At 47.0% G+C, this 20,462-nt stretch overlaps 2 protein-coding genes across 3 annotated transcripts in view; one reads left to right on the forward strand and one right to left on the reverse strand.

The window, feature by feature from the left end:
- The window catches only part of LOC128344708 (betaine--homocysteine S-methyltransferase 1), a 40,566-nt gene extending 36,614 nt beyond the window's left edge, over window positions 1–3,952 (reverse strand). The window contains exons 1-2 of one of the 2 annotated variants that reach the window (XM_053295446.1): window positions 3,811–3,952; window positions 2,256–2,573 (exon numbers count right to left, since the gene is read on the reverse strand). In XM_053295446.1, coding sequence (XP_053151421.1) covers window positions 2,256–2,291 — 36 coding nt within the window. In that variant the 5' untranslated portion in view covers window positions 2,292–2,573; window positions 3,811–3,952. Of the gene's footprint in view, window positions 1–2,255; window positions 2,574–3,259; window positions 3,277–3,810 lie in introns of those variants that run through there. The other variant, XM_053295447.1, reaches the window with a different exon arrangement.
- A 73-nt stretch (window positions 3,953–4,025) lies between these two features.
- The window catches only part of DMGDH (dimethylglycine dehydrogenase), a 94,096-nt gene continuing 77,659 nt past the window's right edge, over window positions 4,026–20,462 (forward strand). The window contains exons 1-2 of the mRNA XM_053295437.1: window positions 4,026–4,156; window positions 14,645–14,816. Of these exons, the coding sequence (XP_053151412.1) occupies window positions 4,038–4,156; window positions 14,645–14,816 (291 nt within the window). The 5' untranslated portion in view covers window positions 4,026–4,037. The remainder of the gene's footprint in view (window positions 4,157–14,644; window positions 14,817–20,462) is intronic.

A 20,462-nucleotide genomic window follows, 5' to 3' on the forward strand; every position in this document is an offset into this window, starting at 1 on the left:
TTGTGCTCAAACATTAGACACATTACACAATGTGCCTGCTCATATGCTGTAGAAATATGTTTTCAGCAGGTCTCAAGATAGACATGGCCTGCCATCAAAAATCTTTTTTTTTAGTCTAAAATTTTTTAAACTGAGAAAAATAAACCTCAACTGAGGTGACAAGCTGAAGCTTCTAATCACTTTGTCAACTTCATGCCACAAGTTGAGAAAAATAAATTGAAGAGATATTCCTCCCATCTTCATTAGGGATGTAAACTATCAAGCAGTTAACTGATAAACTGCTAGTCTTACTTTAAATACACTGCAGTAAAAGTTTACCAACTATAGTAATTTATTAGCTGGCAGTGGGAGTAGGAGGAATTAGCCAATAGCACAGTCTTCTTTCTTCACTGCTGAGGATAAGCCAGGCTACACCTTGCCAGTATCAGGCAGGCCAGGCTGGGAATAGCCCTACAACCAAGACCTGGTACTTAGCTAGGCTGACCTCTTTTTTTGGGGGGGGGGGGAAGGCAAAAATAGTTTGTACTCCCCTCACATGATGAATCAATATTGCTCCAGTTCTGCTGGAGCTAGAAGAGACTCTGTTGTGCTACTGGGCACCCATATATGCAGGGCTCTATGTGACCCTGCTTCAGACAGCCCTGCCACTTAGTCTAATCCTACCATTACCACCACTGTCAATAGCACTGTCTGGAGAAGTGGGAGAATAAGGCAAATCAACTTTGGGGAGCCAAGCTATGCAAGACGAGGGGGTTGGAGCCTCCTTCCTTCACTATTTTTTATAGTCAAAGTTGTGAACTTGTTAATGGTTAAACAACATAATTTTAATAGTTTAAAATAGCTACTTTTAAACACAATATTTACATCCCTAGCCTTCATAAATAAGGTGGCCATTTTGAAGTGGGAAGGTTGCATGAGTAATCTTTGAATTTGCCAAAGCTTTCTAGAAAGCTTCACCAAATGTTGGGGGTTAATCACCCATGTACATTTGTATGCATGTGATCACTGGAAAAAGAATAGTTATCTGCTAAAACAACATGACTGTGCTGCTCAGAACTGCTGACTCTTTTTTCCTTCCTGCTAATCCTTAGCCTCTGCTCCTCCTTGTCCTTCACCCCCTATAGGATTTCTTTAGGGGTACGACTGCCAGCACTGCCTTTATAAGCAATATCACCAATTAACCTCTTGGCTTAATGTTTTACGCTTCCTTCCATCCCTTTCAGATACTACACTATTGTCATCTTTATATTATTCACTCCACACCACTGTTCAAATTAATCTTTTCCTTGCCATTCCACTGAAAAATTCTGTATAATGAGCCACCTTTTGCTTTAATTGCTGCTTTCTTTTTCTGGCATTTTCATACCCTCATCTTCAGTTACGTGGCAGGTAGTACAAGCTCATCAAACATCTGTAGTGACATGCACAGAAGACAGTAATAATTGGCACACATGCACATACACACACACTTTCATCCTCCAACCACAACATGGCCTTTCAGCATAAGATTTAAGAAGTACAGTCACTTCTCGTACTTCCAGCAGCTTCAGTTTGATTACGGATCATTCATAATACTATCAAAATGACAGTCAGAGAAATAGCTACAGAAATGTACTACTCAGTGCTTATAATTATGCTATGGTGGTTCACAGTAGTTAATAGGGAATTGCCTAGTGACAGTCTCCAATGCTGACAAAGTTTTGCAAATTAACATTTTAGTAAATGCAACAGAAAGTGACCAACTGGCCATGCCCTGATGAAATCCATGACTAGTAAGACTACTACTAAGGTATCCTGGCCAAGTTGAATTTGCTTAAAATAAGACCCCAAAAAACCCTGCTTCCTAACTACTTTTTCTGCTGTGTCTATTATCTCCACTGAGCACTTGTTTACACTTAGAAAAGCCTTGCGAGAAGGGTGTGTGTCTTACGTGCCGTCAGTCAGTTTCTCGACATTTGTATTGTGGACTTCCCCTCCTAATCGGTTTTAACTCTTCACAGACTACCTAGCAGGACCCCAGCTTAGCTCTCCTCCAGCTCACAAATAACTATTTGTTACAGCACCGTTTTTCGTGTGCTGGCTTCGTTCTTGGCGGTTTGGCAACCGGTCGCGTCTTGCCGGAGAGAGGCGGCTGCAGAAACGTCGTCAGAGAAGAGGGGTCTGCAGCAGGCTTGGCAACTACAGACACAGCATGTTGAACTTCCCTGCAAGAGAAACCCGAGCAAGGCGTAGCCTCAAGCGCCCGAACGTTTTACCTTCTTGGTCTTCGAGATTCCTCCAATAGGGGCCATGATTTACCGTTTTGATCCAAGCAGACGCTGCACTAGCCTTGCTTTGGCGCCGCGACAACAAGGCAGCCTCCGAGCAAGAGGCACAGAGAGCGCGTCAATTCAACTCCGAGCCTTTTATTCCCCGAAGGGACAGCTGGGGTGGGAGGGTCCGGGGCGAGGAGGCAGCTTGGACGCCTATTGGGGGAAGCTTCAGCCACACAGGCGGTCTCTTGTCACTCCCTTCGCTGGGGCAACTCTGTAGGCCGCGGACTTCGTTTTTCTCCAGCCTAAATCCAAGTGTGTCTGTGAGGGGAAGAAAATGGTCTCTTGAATGGCTGCTGGAAGGCAGACCCCAAAGCCTCCTCCTAGCCCTTCTCGAAGTACACGCTCTCACTCGCTCTCTAAACACACACACACACTCTCTCTCTCTCTCTCTCTCTCTGTCTGTCTATCTTTAGTGACACAAAGTCACTATATATAGCACAAAATAATAATTATTGTTGTTGTTGCTTATTCATTCAATTTCTATACCGCCCTTCCAAAAACGGCGCAGGGCGGTTAACACAGAGAAATAATAAACACATACGATGGATCCCTGTCCTCAGAGGGCTCACAATCTAAAAAGAAACGTCAGATTGACTGACATCAGCAACAGTCACGGGAGGTCCTGTGCTGGGGGTGGATAGAGCCACTTACTCTCTCCCTGCTCAATAAAGAGCATCACCACGTTAAAAGGTGCCTCTTTGCCAACTTAGCGCAAATGGGTTTCCCCTTACTCTTATCTCTACAGTTTTCCTTCTAGTGTGAGTGTGTGTGTATACTATAGCAATATATAGATATAGAGAGAGACGATGTTTAAAGCTGCAAACAGAACGCCATACAACTCCATGCATGTATTTCCTCCTGGATCCCAGAAGGATGCTCTTAATCAAAGGAAGAACAGCAAACCACCCTTCTCTGGATGTGAAAAGCCCTTCCCTTCAAGTTACCCAAGGGTGCAGCGGTAGCGGAGAGAGCAAGCTCAGCTGCCTGTCCGAAGCGGGAGGGAGGGCAGGATATATCCTCCATTATTCGGCATTCATTCATTCATTCAAGTGTCTGTTTCTAGACCACATCTTGCCTCCCTAAAGGATACCCAGGGACCAAACTCAGGTGCGGCGGCGGGCTATTTCTTTTCAACAGGGGCAGTTGATGCGCGCCGCCTCGCAGCACGGCTGGTTCTTTACCCCCAGCCACCCTCCATCTGTCATCTTCTCCTTCTTCTCCGTGCTCCCCCTCAGGGCTTCCACTCCGCCTCATCGCTCACACGCTGTGTCCTGTTTTGCGCCCAGCCCCAGCTAGCCGCCCCCTCTCACCCCAGGAGGAGAGCCGGGTTCACCGCTTCCTAGGACTTGCTTTCCTAGAACTGCCCCCGCCCCCGCCCCCGCCCTGTTTCACGGCGCACCAGGCTGGCTTGCTACCCCTCTATATTCCTGTGTGGGTCAAAGAGGGAAGGGAAGGGAAGCCTCTTCCAGGACTTGTCCCCTCCTCACTGACTGACCGAGATCGGAATGTCAAACAGGGGCGGCTCCGGTTCCCTTCCCTCAGTCGCGGGGATTGGTCGGGCTGGTGGGGCGGGGAGGTTAGCCCGGGTGTCGCCCACCAGCGAGGAGAACTCGAAGTCACTCCCGCTCGTCTTCGTGCGGCTCTCTCGTTCGGAGAAGCCTCGGGAGAGTCGCTCTGCCCCAGTGCGTGGCCGAGCCCCGTCTGTGAGGACCCACGCCAGCCATGCTGCCGCGGGGCGCCCTGAGATCGCTCCCGCCAAATCTGCGGCGGGGCCGCTCGCCCGCCGCCGCCCTTTGGCTGCCTGCTCGGCGCTTTGCCTGCGGCCCAAGCACTGAGGGGTGGTGAGTCCAGCCGCTGCCTCGTGTTTCTGGCTGCGCAGCATAGCCTGCTCGAGTCTGTTGGGGCAGCAGGAGGATCCCGGGAAAGAGCACGAAAAGGAAGCCCCTGCACGGGCCGTGAAGGAAATGAATGCTGCTGCGCGGTGTGAGGGGGTGTGGGTGGTGGAGCAACCCAGCCCCGCCGCCGCGATCCTGCTGTGTGTCTGTACTGTGACTAGGCGAGGTGAAGCGAGCTGTCCCCACCTAAAACTGGCTGGCTGGGGATGCCTGTGAAATAATAAATATCCCAGGGAGTTTAATTGGTTTTAAAGGGGCTATTCTCGTATTTCTTTCAAGGATGCTTGGGTCGAGCTGAGCAAAACAGCTGATCTCTGCCTGAGCAACTTTAATATAGGAACTCAACAACTCATAATGTTGTATGTATCTATATAAAATTGAATGTCTGTTTGTCTGTTCCCTATACACCCCCACACCCTTTGAGCTATCAGGACCAAACTTTGCAACAGGACTTCCTAAGACAGGTGCAGAGCCTGACTGCCGGCGGCCCGTGTGCGGCTGCAGCCCTGCTGACCCTATCCCCCACGACTGACCAGATGCGGGGCTAGCCACTCCCACGTGTCTATCGTCAGACGCGGGGGGCCTGGTCTGGCTCCCAAACGGAGCCTTCGGGAGCTACACTATTACTCCTGATGGGGCACCCGGGGTTCAAAGAACCCGTTGGCCCAATGGTGGCTCCGCCCCTGTCCTAAGACCCTACGAGTAACATAGGGTACCCACAGAGGTGCACCTAAGTAATTTTGGAGGCTGCACTTAAAGGCGTTTGGAGGGGCCCCCTCCACCCCCTGCAAATTAAGCATCATCATGCTTGGCCAGGTGACCACAATACCCAAGACAGACTAAAGAGGATTTTTGGGGCGGGCCCATGGGCTGTGGAGGCCCTGGACTTCAGTCCAGAAGCCCCGGAGTAATAGCGCCAGTACCCAGGAACCCCGACAAACAGCTTAGACAGACAGACAGACAGATATACAACAGGTATATCCACAAAACCTATGGATGCAATAACAAAGAGAAACTCACACCATAAGCCCGAGCAACGCCAGATACTTAGAGCTAGTTAACTATATTTTTGCCTTTTGCCAAATAGTCCAGGGCAGTGTATATGATCTGTTGCCCCATCCCCCACCTTCACAACACAATACTGAGATTATAAAGATAGTACTGGAATAGGGCTTTGGGATTGTTTGTTTTTGTGAACCAACACAGCTATATGATTTCCCTGTGAGATAAGTTAGTCTGAGGGAGTGATTAGAATGAGGTTACCCAGAAGCTTTGTGGCGGAATGGGAATTTGATCCCGAGTCCCCCAAGTTAAATTCAGCACTTTAGCCAGTACACCATACTGGTTCTATAGCAAGGCTGTTGTTGGATTACAGTTTTTGTTATCCCAAACTGTAATCCAGGGGTGTAGCTGTAATTGGTGCAGTGGGAAAACGCTTGACTAACAAGCAGAAGGTTGCCAGTTCAAATCCCTGCTGGTACTATATCGGGCAGCAGCGATACAGGAAGATGCTGAAAGGCATCATGTCACACTGCGTGGGAGGAGGCAATGGTAAACCCCTCCTGTATTCTACTAAAGAAAACCACAGGGTTCTGTGAGCGCCAGGAGTCGAAATAGACTTGATGGCACACTTTGCCTTACCTTAGCTATAATTGAGCGGATGGCTTCAAAGAACCCCGCCCACTCAGGTGCAGAGGGCCACCCAGTGGCACCTCTTCCTATTTTCTTCATTATCCCTCTCACTCCAAGGGCCTACTGGGGAGAGGGGCGAATATGGGCCCCCTCTCCCCTAGCTATACCCCTACTGCAATCACTTGTGGCTGGAGATGATGGGAGTTGTAGTCTAACAACAAACAGCTGCAGAATCTCAGGTTGGCCACCCCTACTTTATGGTATACTTCTAGGAACCCGTTTTGGCCAGTGTTGTCACAAAAGCCTCAGGCTGATGCTACAGGCTACCCTGTCCATTATTCAAATGTAACTTCAAATAATGAGTAGACATAATAAAGCAAGGGATAAGTGGAAGTACATTTTCTTCTTACAGACATACAGGTAGTGCATGGCCCTGATTGCCTTAAGCCCATTTGTGGGTGCATGCACCCATGCACATTTGAACTCAGTTACATTCTTCCGAGCAGCTTCTGTGCAATTTAATAGAAGTTAATTTCAGCTATATTTTTATATGTCATGTTATGGACTGTTCTCTTCTGCTGTGAAATGACCATGGATTAATTTTTTTAAGTAAATGCACTCCCGCCTGAATCCATATTTACAATCCGTACTGCTGAGTGACATGCAGCAACAAGTGCCAACTTGTTGCTTTTCACCGAGTGGCCCTGCCCTCCTCTCCAACTCCTCTTCCAGAGTAGGGATGTACACAAGATGATATGGTGCCTTGCCAGCATTCGAACTAGCTCAGTGGGGTGTGGAGCGGTTCCCTTAAAAAGCAGGTAAGGAGCTCCTTACTGCTTGTCCTTGCCCCACCGCTTTTCCACCGGGGTGACCCAGTGTCCAAAAGGCTGCGCGTGGCTGCAGCTCTGCTTCCTGCAGCTTCCACATGGAATCAGCACATAGGGAACAACACCACAGCCATATGCAGCTTTTTGGAGAGCGGGTGCCACTGCTGGAAAAGTGGTGGAGCTGAGGATGAGCAGGTAAGGAGCTCCTTATCTGTTTTTTTAAGGGAACTGGCCCCCACTCCACTGGCGGCTGCCTGAGCCAGTCCTGCACATCCCTATTCCAGAGTGGGGACTGGTGAGACACCACATCCTCATTGCTATTGCACCACTAAATCAGCGCCATCTCTCTCCCCCCTACCCCTCACCGCTCTCTCTGGCCTCCAGCACCAAACTTGTCCACCTTTTTTCTGGAAGAGTTTGATGCTGGAGGGGAGTGGGTGCAGGAGAGAAAGAGCTAGTGCTGGCTGAATAGCACAGGGGTGACAAGGAGAAGCCAGCTGGTGCTACTAATAGCATGTTCCATGCTGCCTTGTGCCAATGTGCAAACAGCAAGCTGTGGTGGTACACCCCAGAAACTGTCATGAACCCCAAGACTGACCCCCATGCTACCTGGGTTGGACTCTGAGGATTCCGTGGAAGAGGTAGTCATTAGCCCCAAATCTGACCCCCACATGCCAGGGTCTGACACAGAGTACTCTGAGGAGGAGGAGGGATTTGAGGGGGTCTCTGCCTCCAACACCTGTGTCTCTCACACCTGCTGACTGTTGGAAATTCTCTGTGGTGAGAGAATCCCTTTCTCGTTATAGCAGAGTGCACAGAGGCACAACACAGCGGAAATTTAGTTAGGCTGTGTGCTGAGAGTAAAGTAACTTGGAGCCAATTCATAGTTTCAAATCATTATAAAAGGCATTTATTAAGAAACTCCATTCTAGATAGGAAAGTGAGGATTTAGGATCTCTAATCTATCTATCTAGCTGGATGCAGATGGATTCTGCATCCTCTCTGCACATATGGTGCAGGGAGAGAGGCTTGCCATGTTGCAAGGTAGAAGGCAGGTAGGAAGAGAGAGAGGAAGGAATCTGAATCCCTAAGAGTAGCAATCTACATTTCAAAGGGATAGCATCAGAGCAGTGGAGAAGGGATGACCAATGTCTTGACTCTCTAGCCCTCTGACACTAGTCTGTCCTCCACTGCCTGAGGCAAAGAGACAGCGCAAAGTCCTTTAACTTCCAACACTGACCTTCTCAACACCCCTTACCCTTGTCAGAGAATAAGACTCAGAGGGTGGAGCAAAGGCACCAGACCCTCCATCAGCAGCTACCCAGCCCAGCCGGAGACAGTGCCTGGAGACAAGCCCTTTAAGAACAAGGTGTAGTGATCAGTCACTGAACAGCCCCTTCTGTTCCCTAAAGAGTGAACCGGAAGTGAACCCTGTCCTGACTGACAGGTGGTGATCTCTAGGGATCAGCCACTCAACACACAGCTGGTGGGACCTTGAGGGCCATGAGGCGGGAAGAGAACTTCTCTTTGTGCAGAAGCAGCTAGGTGGGAGGTGAGAGAGGATGGGTGGAAGGCTTAGTGAGAAACAATGGAATTTTGCTGCCTCGTGGTCAACAGCTAGCCTGGAGAATTTTCTCATAAAAGGACATCTGCAGTTCCTTGAGAGACAGGATTGCAGACAGCTTGAATTCTCTCCTGGAGTTTGGGGTGAGTTCAAGGGCGAAGGAAGCCAGGGCTTCTGGCTTCTGGAAATTTAGTCTAGGGAACTGTTTGCTAGTCAGTTTGTGTCAGAAACTTATTTTTGCTTCTGTGTGCCTTGCATATCCTTACAACTGTTCTATGGTGTTTTATCTGTAATGCAACTAAGTTAAGAAATGCTGAGCCTGCGCCATTCCAACAGGACATTGCAAAAGTTTCTGTAAAATCTTAAAGGTGCTTTTTGTATTTACATCTATGTACTTTGCAACTCGGTAACCATGATTTCTAAAGTGTGCTGCCCCAATATCATCTGAGGGTGCTTTTTGAAGTATTCTTGCAGCTACTGAGTGTTCCTTTTACCTGTAATAAAAACTGAGAAAGCCTCAGTGGAAACAGTCTGTAGTATTTTGAATAAAGTTTATTTATTTATTTTGTTCTTTGCAATTTTAACCAGCCTCTTTGAGTGGATTCTTAACTCAGGAAACAGGGGCTGAAAAGGAGTTTACTCTGGTGCAAATATGCATCAGTTTGATTGTTCAGCAACTCTACCAAGTTTTCTCATCATGTGTAGGCTTGCACGTGGAGGTTTTTGTGTACTTTCCCAACAGTAAAGAGAAGGAGAATTTCCCTGGAAATTCACCCAAGCCAGGCGGGGAATAAGCTCTTGACAAGTCGGTGCAGTGGGTGTGGTGGCAGCATATTATCTACCAGGAATGTTTGGGGTAGCAGTCTTTGTGGGTGAAAGCAAGAGAGAGAATGATTCAGCACTTTTCTTCCCCCCATGTGAGCTTGCTCAAAGACAGGGGCTTGGGCTAAATCCGTTGCACAAAAACATTCAAGGCTTGGTTAGGGCTGCACTACTGGCTGCTACTTAAGGCCTCAGTTTGCCTCTGCTCCTTGCTGAAGCAACTTTGTGGATGTGTTTGACTTTGTTTCTGTTCCCTGCTTTTTGGATTCCTTGGCTTCTGACCCCTTGCTTGCTTTTGACTTTGACCTTGCCTGCTCTTATTGGATTGATCATTGGCTCCTGACCCCTGGCTTGTTTTGACTCTGACCAGGCCTGTCCTTTGGGCCAGCTCTGCACTCACCCAAACACCTGTACATTCCCTGTTAGCTGCTGCTCCTCACCTTCTCTCCCCACTCAATATCCAGTATGCACAGCACTAAGGAGTTCAATCACCTCCCTCATTCTAGTGATGAGAGTGGCCACAGAACTTCCCAGTGCCACACAAACTGGATACTAAGTGAAAGTAACACATGATGTGCCCTGATTAGGCAACAGGGTGCATGCATGCCTCTCAGTTGATATTGAGCAGAGAGAGAGGCAGGCAAATTTCCCTGCGCTGCACAAACTGGATACTAAATGAGAGGCCTGTGTGCTCCCTTATTTAGGGTGTTCAGCTTGAACAGTGCTAGTTACCTTTCTTGTAGGGATGAGCCGGGACCGGTCTGGAGGCCATTCTGAAGGCCTCCAAACCGGTCCAGACTTGAGGGCAGTCCGGCTGTCCGGCACTGGTGTGTGGGGCTCTTTAAGGGCGGGGGAGGGTGTACTTACACACCCCCCCGCCGCATTTCCCCCACCGGCACGTTCGTTTTGTAAAGCTTTTGGGGCGGCAGGATACCTCCCTGCCGCCCCTTCCCCCAGTTGTTGGCAAAAGGCTTCAAAAAGCCTTTTGCGCACCCGCACGTCGCACGTGCGTCACATCTCTGTGTCACATGCGCGCGCGTCGCAGAGACGTGACGTGCGCATGAGCAAAAGGCTTTTTGAAGCCTTTTGCCGACAACTGGGGGAAGGGGCGGCAGGGAGGTATCCTGCCGCCCCAAAAGCTTTACAAAACGAATGCACTGGCGGGGGAAACGCGGGGGGGGGTAAGTACACCCTCCCCCACCCTTAAAAAGCCCCCCACACCAGTGCTGGACCGCAGCTTCGCGGTTCCGTGCACATCCCTACTCTCTTGAGCTGGATATTAAATGAGAGTGCACCCTGATTAAGCATTAGGGCGCATGTGTGCCTCTCATTTAGTATCCAGCTCACATGGTACTGGGAAGTTTGATAGCTGCTCTCATCATTGGAAGGAGGAAGGTGATTGAACTTCTTAGTGCTGTGAGTGTTGGATGCCCAGCAAGGTGGGGAGGGGCAGCTGCAGCAGCGAAGAAGGAGTGCCACCAACGCCCAGCCTAGCACCCGCCTAAGGACAGCCCTGACTCTGACCTTGCTTGTTCCCTTTGGTCTGATGCTTGGCTTCTTCATGACCTCTGGCTTGTTTGACCTTCCCTGCTGGATGGATCCTTGGACCAGGGTCAAGCAGATGGCCAGTGTGCATGTGTGACGGCCTCCAAAATGGCCATTGCCAGCACAAAGAGGCCCAGAACGGGCAGGGAAACCGCCTGAACAAAGCCAGAGACTGGGGGAAAGCTGGAGGGGGTAGGGGGAACCGCTGGAGACACACCCACACCCGTGGCCACTGCAGTGCCTCCACCGGAGGCAGTGAGTTTTTGTTTAAAAGATTTCAACCCCCCGGACCGGCTTGAATTTGAGCCAAACCAGAGGGTCTGTTCAGGGGGGCAAAACCAAACATCCCCGGTTCCATTCAAGTCCAGTTCAGACTTGAACCAAACCAGGCATACCAGTTTCATGCACCCCCTATTTTTGGCAGTACAGGGTTGCCCAGAGCCTGCATGGTAGCATCTTTCCACTCTATCTCATCTCCTGGGATGGGATGTTCCTGGATCCAGGGTCTTCACAGAGATGTCCTTGAACTTGGGAGCTCTCCTTCTTCCCTGCCCGCATGAACCTTGGAAGAATTCTACTGCTGACTGAGGTTAAAAATTAAACGGAGAGGGGCTGTGATGTCCAGACTGACCAGGCTTGGTTAATTCTAACCAACCTGCATGAAAATAAACCAAGATCTGAAATCCACTTCAAGTGTTGGGTTCAGATTTCTGTTTGTTCAAGGAAGTTGGTTAGAATAAACCAAGATCAGTCAGCAGCTAGGGGAGAGGGGGCCTGTGTTCACCCCTCTCCCTGGCGGCCCCTCAGAGTGAAGGAGATAATGAAGAAAATAGGGAGCGGTAGGGCTGGGGGGGGGGCCTCTGGAGCTTGGGGGCCCGGGTTCTTTGAACCCATCTGCACAATTATAGCTACACCACTGGATCGTAGTTTGTTTTTAGCCACAAGCAGAAGTTTTATTTAAAAGTTTGTGTGGGCAGGCAATTGGGGAGTATGTGATCCTGAGGTCTGGAAATGTTGTGCAGAACCAAGATTTCACTGTGGCATGACATCTGAACTGGCCCAGTATCTATAGAGCTCTGCTCAAGAGATATGTAGATGTTAGCTTACACATCATGGAATGCTGTTACTCCTGCAGGAGCAGCTACTGCCAATGGAAATTAATTGCTTGCTTGCTTATTTATTTAGTTTTTTGCAGCCCCCCCCTGCTCTAGACTCCAAGATGGTTTACACTGAGAAAACCATAAATTATAAAGAACCTACAATAAAATTACAATATGAGCTGGGGGGGGGGGATACATATCCACAATAAGAATTGGGAAGAGACTACAAGATAACAAATCAGTCAGCTTAGAGAGTCACTGGAAACAAGGAGAGAGGAGTGATGATGAACTACTAACTCACTCAATCTTATTCCAAAGGCTTAGGGTATACAAAACTGCCTATGAAAAGATGGGTGGGTGGGCAGTGCAGATCTCCACCGAGAGGGCATTCAATAGTTTGAGGCAATAGCTGAGATGGCTCTGTCCCATAGGGCTGATTCTAAAAATTTTAGGGCCTACTGCAAAATTAGGTTTGGGGGCCCCAATGCACAGCTAATTTCCTTTGAGCTAAAGAGTGGAGAAACTGTTGGCACCTTGAGACCTCAGCTGCTCCGACCTCCTCTGTCAAAGCTAAGCTAGCAGCAGTCTAGAACAAAACAAAGAGAATTAACAACAGCCTTCAAGCAACTTCTCCCTTCCTCGCCCCCCCCCCCCCATTTTCATTGCAAGAGTCATCCAATGAAGCTGATTGGCAAGAGATTTAGGATGGAGAAAAGGAAGGATTTCTTCATACTGTGTATCATTAATCTAAGGAATTCAGTGTGCAGAACAAGAACATACACTTTGCATTCAGAAGGTCCTAGGTTCAATTTCTAGTTGTGAGGTTTTCAGGTAGCAGAGCTGAGGAGGAGCTTTGAGGGCTGCTGCCAGTCAGACTAGACAATACTGGGCTAGGTGGACCAAAGTCCTGTCTCAGTGCAAGGCAGCTTCCTATGTCCAGGGCAAACCTAAGGGACAGAGCCCTTGCTTTGCACACAGAAAGTGTCAGGTCCTTCAGCTCTCCAGTTGGCAGTTATCCACCATGGGGCAGTTATCCTCAGCTGCTCTGTGGCTCCTGCCTCTCCTCCTCTCTCAGTTTTGGCAGACGGCCAGCCTGTCTGAAATCCAGGCTCCGGGAGTACAGCTTCTGAGTCTCTCTTCCTCTCTCCTTCTCCTTCCCTCCCTTCCTGTTGCTTTTTGTTTGTACAGATCCCAGCCCAGTATGCTTAAACCAGCCCTGCTGTGCTGTCCCATGTGCAAGACATTTGTCAGCAGCACATCGAACAAAGCTCCCCAGAAGATATTGAGGTGGATAGAATCTCTTTGGAATTGGCAATACTTCAGTTCCAATTTCAACTGCAGTAGCTAGGACAGAATGCGCTGGGTGAGATCCAGAGCCCAGATGTGGTGGAGTCCCTGAGGCTCTGCCTAGGAGGTAGATAGATGTTAACTTACAAGTCTTGGAATGCTCCTTCTCCAGCAGCAGCAGCAAATAATGATTGCTGCACAGAGGGGCTCTTACCCCGGGACTTCAATTTGGATTTGGGCCCCGCAAACCCTCTTTAATCTGTTCCAGGTGGTATGGTCGCCTGGCCAAGCATGATGATGCTTAATTTGTGGGGGGGCTCCAAAGGCCTTTAGGTCCAGGTTCCAAAATTACCAAGGTGCACCTCTGTGGCTGCAAAGGTGTTGCAGAGTAGGTTGGCTGAGGGCCAAAACTCAATCCTAGGTGTGAGGGAATCTCTGAAGATTAAGGCTAAAGGAGAGATAGAGCTTGATTATACGTGAGGAGAATTGGTTGGGCTTTTCCCTTCTGTGGGGGTAAGTAGAGGGGGAAATAAATGGGAGAATGCTCTTTTGGAAGAGGGATTTTGTGGGGAAATTAATTTGAGAAACAGAAAATGAGTTTGAGGGATAGTTATCTGACTAAAGGGGAACTGATTTGAGTAAGAAGTGAAAGGGGTACATTTGGTGATGGAAATTGATTTGAGTGATACCTGAGTGGGAAATTAATTGGTGGGGAGAATATGTGTGGGAAATGGGTGTTTTGCAAAGTAATACTTAGCATTTTTATAGTGTTTCTTGAGCATTCGAAATGTTTCACATATATTATATTGAAAACCTTACAGCAACCCTATAAGGTTGCAGATGGGGCTGAAGCAAAGAGAGTGGCTTTCCTAAGACCATCTAGTGAGTTTGTGGAAGTGGTGAGATTTGAACTAGGGACTCCCTAATTCATAGAACAGTATAGTCGCCGCTGCACAACACCAGCACAAATTAATGGAAAGGGAATTGATTGTTGCTCTGGATGGGGGATTGTGGAGCAGGGATGTGCACAAACCGAGGTTTGTGCACAGTTTCAGCACAGAAAAAGATCGGGTAAGGGCCAAACCGGTTCAGCGCCACCACTGGGGGAGCAGCGAGTAGGACCTTTAAAAAGGAGTACAGCAGGTCCTTACCTGCTCTCCGCCTCCCCATGCAGCTTCCTGCTGCGACAGTCCTTGCCCCAACAACCCATGTGCAGCGCATGCACAGAGGCCATGTGTGTGCCGGCATTGCATGTGGGTTGTTGGGCAGAGATGCCTTCACAGCAAGAAGCTGCTTGAGGCAGTGGAGTGCAGATAAAGACCTGCTGTACTCCCTTTTAAAGGTCCCACTCACTGCTCCCCCAAACCTGTGCGCAAACCTCGGTTTGTGCACATCCCTATTGTGAGGGATGGTTTAGGGCAGAAAATGAACTTGACTGACTTAAAACTCTTGTTGATATGGTGGCTAGGCCCTATGTCTTGTGACTTTCATGTGCATATAAGAACACTCTATTATGGTAATATCCTGAAAGTTAAAAAGTAATGTTGGTATTCTACTTTTTGAATTATTTATGTAAACAAATGTGAAATGTTTGCATTTACTTAAAGTACACGAGATGGCAAAGAATCAAACATCCTGTTTGCTACATTTTTCCTAGGAAAGAAAAACCATCTTCCTTAGATGCAAGATGGAAAGATGCAGCAGAAACAGTCATTATTGGAGGCGGTTGTGTGGGTGTGAGCCTTGCCTACCACCTGGCCAAAGCTGGCATGAAGGATGTACTTCTCCTGGAAAAATCTGAACTTACTGCTGGATCTACCTGGCATGCAGTAAGGGAAATTTCAAATATATTAAAGATGAAACAAGGCATCAGATTTGTAGCTGCCTAGGTCATAACCATTGCAAAAAATGCTCTGTTGTCATAATTATATGACTGGAGATTAGGCTTTGGCAAGTCATTAACACTATCTCTGTTGAATGCAATGGAAAGTGCAATAAGGCTGAAACTCATTAGTTATAGATCCTTATTATGGAAGTATGGCATATCTTCACATCCATTGTGGATACTTGCTTTCTTTGGCAAAGCAAGGGTTCTTACTTTGGCAAAAACCTGTATGATTTGGGGGAAATTCAAGTGATTGGTAGTATTGAAAATGGCAGTGCACAGGTAAGGATGGGAACATGCTGTTGGGGTTTGCTAATTATTTAGCAAAGCCCCCAAAGAAGCTGCCCACTCCAGTTACAGAATAGAATGATGAGTTTCTTTGTTGCAGTTATTTAAAGCATGGAGATTGTTGTACAGTCTAAACTAAGTAGATTTAGTGGTGAAGTACAATTGAGATCCCCCCCCCCACCAGTCCTGCTATGCTGCCTCATCGTGGTGGGTGGGGGGTGTTCCTGGGAGGGATGAGAGAAGTACACTGGGAGGTATACTCCCAGTAGGGTCACCCAAAGCGCGAAGGTCATCCCAGCTGCCCAGCTAAAGCGAGCAGGCACCTATATTGTGCAGCAGCGATATAGGAAGGTGTTGGAGGCGGATGATCACTTCAGTGACAATGACAAAGGCATCATTTCATACTACATGGGAGTAGGCAATGGTAAACCACTCCTGTATTTTACCCAGAAAACCACATGGATAGACAAAATGGAATGATTGTCGATGTAGTGCCAGATGATGGGCTGCTCAGGTCGGATGGTACTCAACATGCTACTGAGGAAGAGCTGAGGATCAATCAGAGTACCAATGGTGTTTATGACACGGTTAGAATAAAGCCTTTTGGACGTTTAGCAGCTGATGTTGCCGTGCAGGAAAAGAAAATCTGAAGCTGCAAAGAGAATTACAATGGGAACGTGGAACGTAAGAAGCGTGAATATGGGAAAGCTTGACACAGTGAAAGATGAAATGAATTGACTACAGATTGACATCTTGGGCATCAGTGAATTAAAATGGACTGGAATGGGACACTTTCAGTCAGAAAATCATACCATTTACTACTCAGGACACGAAAACCAAAGAAGGAATGGTGTTGCTTTCATAGTCAGGAAGGATATAGCAATGACAGTACTTGAGTACAATGTGGTCAGTGACTGACTAATATCAATTAGATTTTGTGGACAACTCTTTAACGTGACAGTTCTTTGTCTATGCCCCAACAACTGAAGCAGAAGAAGAGGAAGTTGACGAGTTTTATGCTCACATTCAGTCTGAAATTGACAGAACATGCAAGCAAGATGTGATGCTGGTGGTTGGAGACTGGAATGGAGACTTTCTCCAAATTTGCAAAAAGTAAGGAGGAAAACACAGTCTGCCAATATGGCCTAGGAAACAGAAATGAAGCAGGAGAATGACTTATTAGTTTCTGCCATGCCAATGATCTCTTCATTGCTAACACATTCTTCAAACAACCAAAGCGATGCCTATACACATGGACATCATCAGATGGAGTACACAGAAATCGAATTGATAACATTATGGTGCAACGAGGTGGAAGAATTCAGTTATAACAGCAAAGACATGATCAGGGGCCGGTTGTGGAACCGATCACGAACTGCTCATGTGCAAGTTCCAAGTCAAGCTAAAGCGGAAAAACAAAGCTATCCACCTTCCACAATATGATTTTGAGAATGTGCCCACCATTTTCAAGGAGAACATCAGGAACCGCTTTTTAGTTCTGAACCTCATTGATAGGGAACCAGAGGAACTGTGGAATGAAATCAAAGAAGTTGTTAAGGATGAATGCGAAAAGAGACTGACACTGGGCGGGGGGTGGGGAAGGCAGGTTTTCCCAAAAGATCTCTGAACTCAGAGGGAGGTTCCAACCTCGAATTGGTATGTTAAGGAATGCCAAAGGACAGATAGTAACTGACTCAGAGAAGATCAAACAGAGATGGAAGAAGTATACTTAAAATCTGTACAGCAGGGACATCAACATCCAAGATACTCTAGAAGATATTCCCTACTTGCAAGAACTTCTAGTACGGGATGATGAAGTTAGATCAGCACTCTGGTCATTACCAAGTAGAAGGCTACAGGAATTGATGGAATAGCTACAGAAATATTTCAGGCAACAGAAGAAGAATCAGTCAAGGCTCTAACCAAACCTTGCCAGCAAATTTGGAGAACAACACAGTGGCCAACAGATTGGAAGAGGTCAGTCTACATACCCATACCAAAGAAAAGAGACTTAACAGATTGTGCAAACCATTGCACAATATCCTTAATTTCACATGCTAGCAAAATAATGCTCAGGATCATCCAATGCAGATTAGCACCCGTGTGGAAAAGAAAATGCTGGTGTTCAAGCTGGTTTCAGAAAAGGTCGAGGAACAAGAGACATCATTGCTGATGCACGCTGGATAATTGAGAAAGCCAAAGAATACCAGAAATAAGTCAATATGTGCTTTATTGACTACAAAAAAGTCTTCGATTGCGTCGACCATGTCAAGTTGTGGAATATCCTTAGGAAAATGGGCATCCTAGAAAATCTCATTGTTCTCATGAGAAACCTATACACAGGGCAGGAAGCCACAGTCCAGACGGAACATGGTGAAACAGACTGGTTCCAGATTGGCAAAGGAGTAAGACAAGACCACTCTGATAGCTGAGAATGCAGGTGATCTTCAAGCTCTAGTAATGGTCATGGAGCACAGTGGAAAAATGGGACTACAATTAAATGTAAAGAAGACTTAACTAATGGCAACGGGTACAGCAATCAGCCTCAGAATTGACACTGAAGACACTGAAGTTGTGGATAGCTGCTACCTTTTAGGATCAACCATCAACAGTAAAGGATCCAGCAGTCCAGAAATATGCTGCAGACTAGCACTTGGAAGGGTTGCAATGAAGGCCTTGGAAAGAATATTTCGATGCTGTGATGTGTCTATATCTACAAATATTAGAATCGCTCAGACAATGGTTTTCCCCATGACACTCTGGACTTTGAAGAAGCAAGACAGAAAAATCATTGATGCTTTTGAACTTTGGTGTTGGAGAAGACTTTTGAGGATACCATGGACAGCCAGGAAAACAAACAAATGGATCATGGAACAAATCAATCCAGGATTTACACTCAAGGCACAAATGACTAGGCTCAAACTATCATACTTCGGACACATTATGCAAAGACCCAGCTCCCTTGAGAAGTCTATAATGCTGGGGAAAGCTGAAGGAAAGAGAAGAGGATGACCAGCTGCAAGGTGGATGGACTCTATTACCATAGCAATGAATGCACCACTGAGAGACCTTAAAGGCCAAGTTGAAGACAGATCATCCTGGAGCGAATCTATTGACGGCACTCAATCAATCAATCGCAATTGAGATAGGAAAGACCTAGTCCTATCAGCTACATAATGAATAGGTAGGGAGAGAGAGAGATGTTGCCATCTGCTCTCTAAGAGGAAAGGAAGGGGAGGGGACTGACTTCCTACAGGAAGTACCTGAGGAGTCAAGGCAGGGGTCATAGAGTAGAGGCAAAGCAGGGACAGGTAAGGAGACCCTCACTAACTACCTCTACTCGCAATGCCCCTAGTGGTTGTTAGGATAGTTGATGCAAAAGGTCGATGCACTGGAATTCCTTCTCCAACACATGCACATCCACGCTTCTCCCCAACATGTTGAATTGGGTCAGTTGGAGTATCACTGAACCAGCCTTCTGTCTTAATTTCCCCTCTACTTTGTTAAAATTGGCAAGATAGTAGGGAAATAAGAAAGTGCCTTTAGCAAGAGCTGCTGCATATACTGACCATAACACTAGCAGCAAAGCAACCTATTTATATTTCAGTAGTAAGACATTCTGCTCCAGAACATCACGAGGGGATTAAATGTCATAGGACACTGCTTTATGCTGAGTCAAATCATTGGTCCATCCAGCTCAGTATTGTCTACACTGACTGGTAGCAGTTTCAGACAGGAATTTTCCCAGTCCTCTGTGGCAATATCAGGGAGTGGTTGAACTTAGGACCTTCTGCATGTGAAGCATTTGCTCTTCCACTGAGTATAGCCCCATCCCTCAGTGATGTAGGTTCATATTATGCAAACTGTGGTGGCATGCTATCAAGAAGTTGTTTTCTGTAGCTTGCAGTCACAGGGTAACCCTAGATATCAGATCATGTGTCAGTGGTGGTCGTTGTAGTAAATCCAAATTAGATATGACTAATATGTATCGTATATTCTGAAGTGGTGTCCATCTGTAATTCTTATGCACATTCATCTAGTACTGTAAACATTCACAGCAACACTTGATAGATTCGCTGTACGGTATGTGGCCTGTCTCATATTACATTGTATTAGTCCAGGTTCAAACTCCAGATTATTTTTTAGTAATATTACTGCCTAAGCATTTGGTGTTCCTCCCAGCATTTATTCCAATGCATTTGCCTTTTAAGTGACTAAAAGAGCAGAGTAATATTCTGTCCTTGAGTCATGCCTGCTATGCTGGATGGAGAAAGGATTAATGATAGGTGATATGCCTCCATCTTGCTTCATAACTAAGTCTGTCTTTCATGTTTTCTGAAAGAAAACTCTGAGCTCCTTGCCAGCCTTCTGCTGTCACCATTTCCTCCATTCTTCCCAAACCTACCTTTTGGGGTGGGGAGAGGAGGAGATAAACTTGTGGGAAAGAGGGCTGATAATGGCAGAGGCCTCATCTTTAAGATCCTAGATGTCCTGGCAACAGTGGTGGCTCCTAAGCATGCTTGGAAGAGTCCAGCACTGCTCTATGTGCTAGGAATTGTATTTTCTCATTCTTCCTGGCTCAGCTAGTAAAGGATGTTACCCACAGCCTCAGCATTTCATGCCCCACAGTTGCAGTGTGTAAGCAGGGAAAGGGGGAGATCAGGTGTCAAGCCAAATCCATTACAGCATGGTATAGTGGCTAGAGTGCTGGACTAGGACCGGGGAGACCCAAGTTCAAATCCTCATTCAGCCATGAAACTAGCTGGGTGACTCTGGGCCAGTGACTTCTCTATCAGCCTAACCTACTTCACAGGGTTGTTGTGAAAGAGAAACTCAAGTATGTTGTCCTTGGAGGAAGAGCGGGATATAAATGTAAAAATAATAATAATAATAATAATAATTACTAGCCAGGCCCAGGCTTCAGGGGGGATGGGACTTGGCTTATAATTGACTTGCAGAGTTCTCTCTGAGTTTGCCATTTGCTGAGAGGAGGACTGCAATGAGAATTACAACATGCTGTATGGGTGGGATGAATGTATTCTTTAATCCTTTCCCTGCTAGCGTCTGAACAAGAGACACCTCACAAGGTGGTGGGTGGGGGAAGACCTTTGGTTAATGCATTGACTGTTAAAATTAGGCAGAAGGCTCTTTAACATTTCCCCCCTTTTTGTTCCTTGCTGTTCTTCAAGCATGTAATCTTACATGTTCTATTTTTATATTACCTGTCAGGTATTTGCCACTTTAGCACCCTTTTCAATTGAGAATTGAAGGAGTTATTCTACTCATTCAGAGCAGCACTCTA

This window comes from Hemicordylus capensis, chromosome 2, assembly GCF_027244095.1.
Source record: "Hemicordylus capensis ecotype Gifberg chromosome 2, rHemCap1.1.pri, whole genome shotgun sequence".
Lineage (NCBI taxonomy): Eukaryota > Metazoa > Chordata > Lepidosauria > Squamata > Cordylidae > Hemicordylus > Hemicordylus capensis.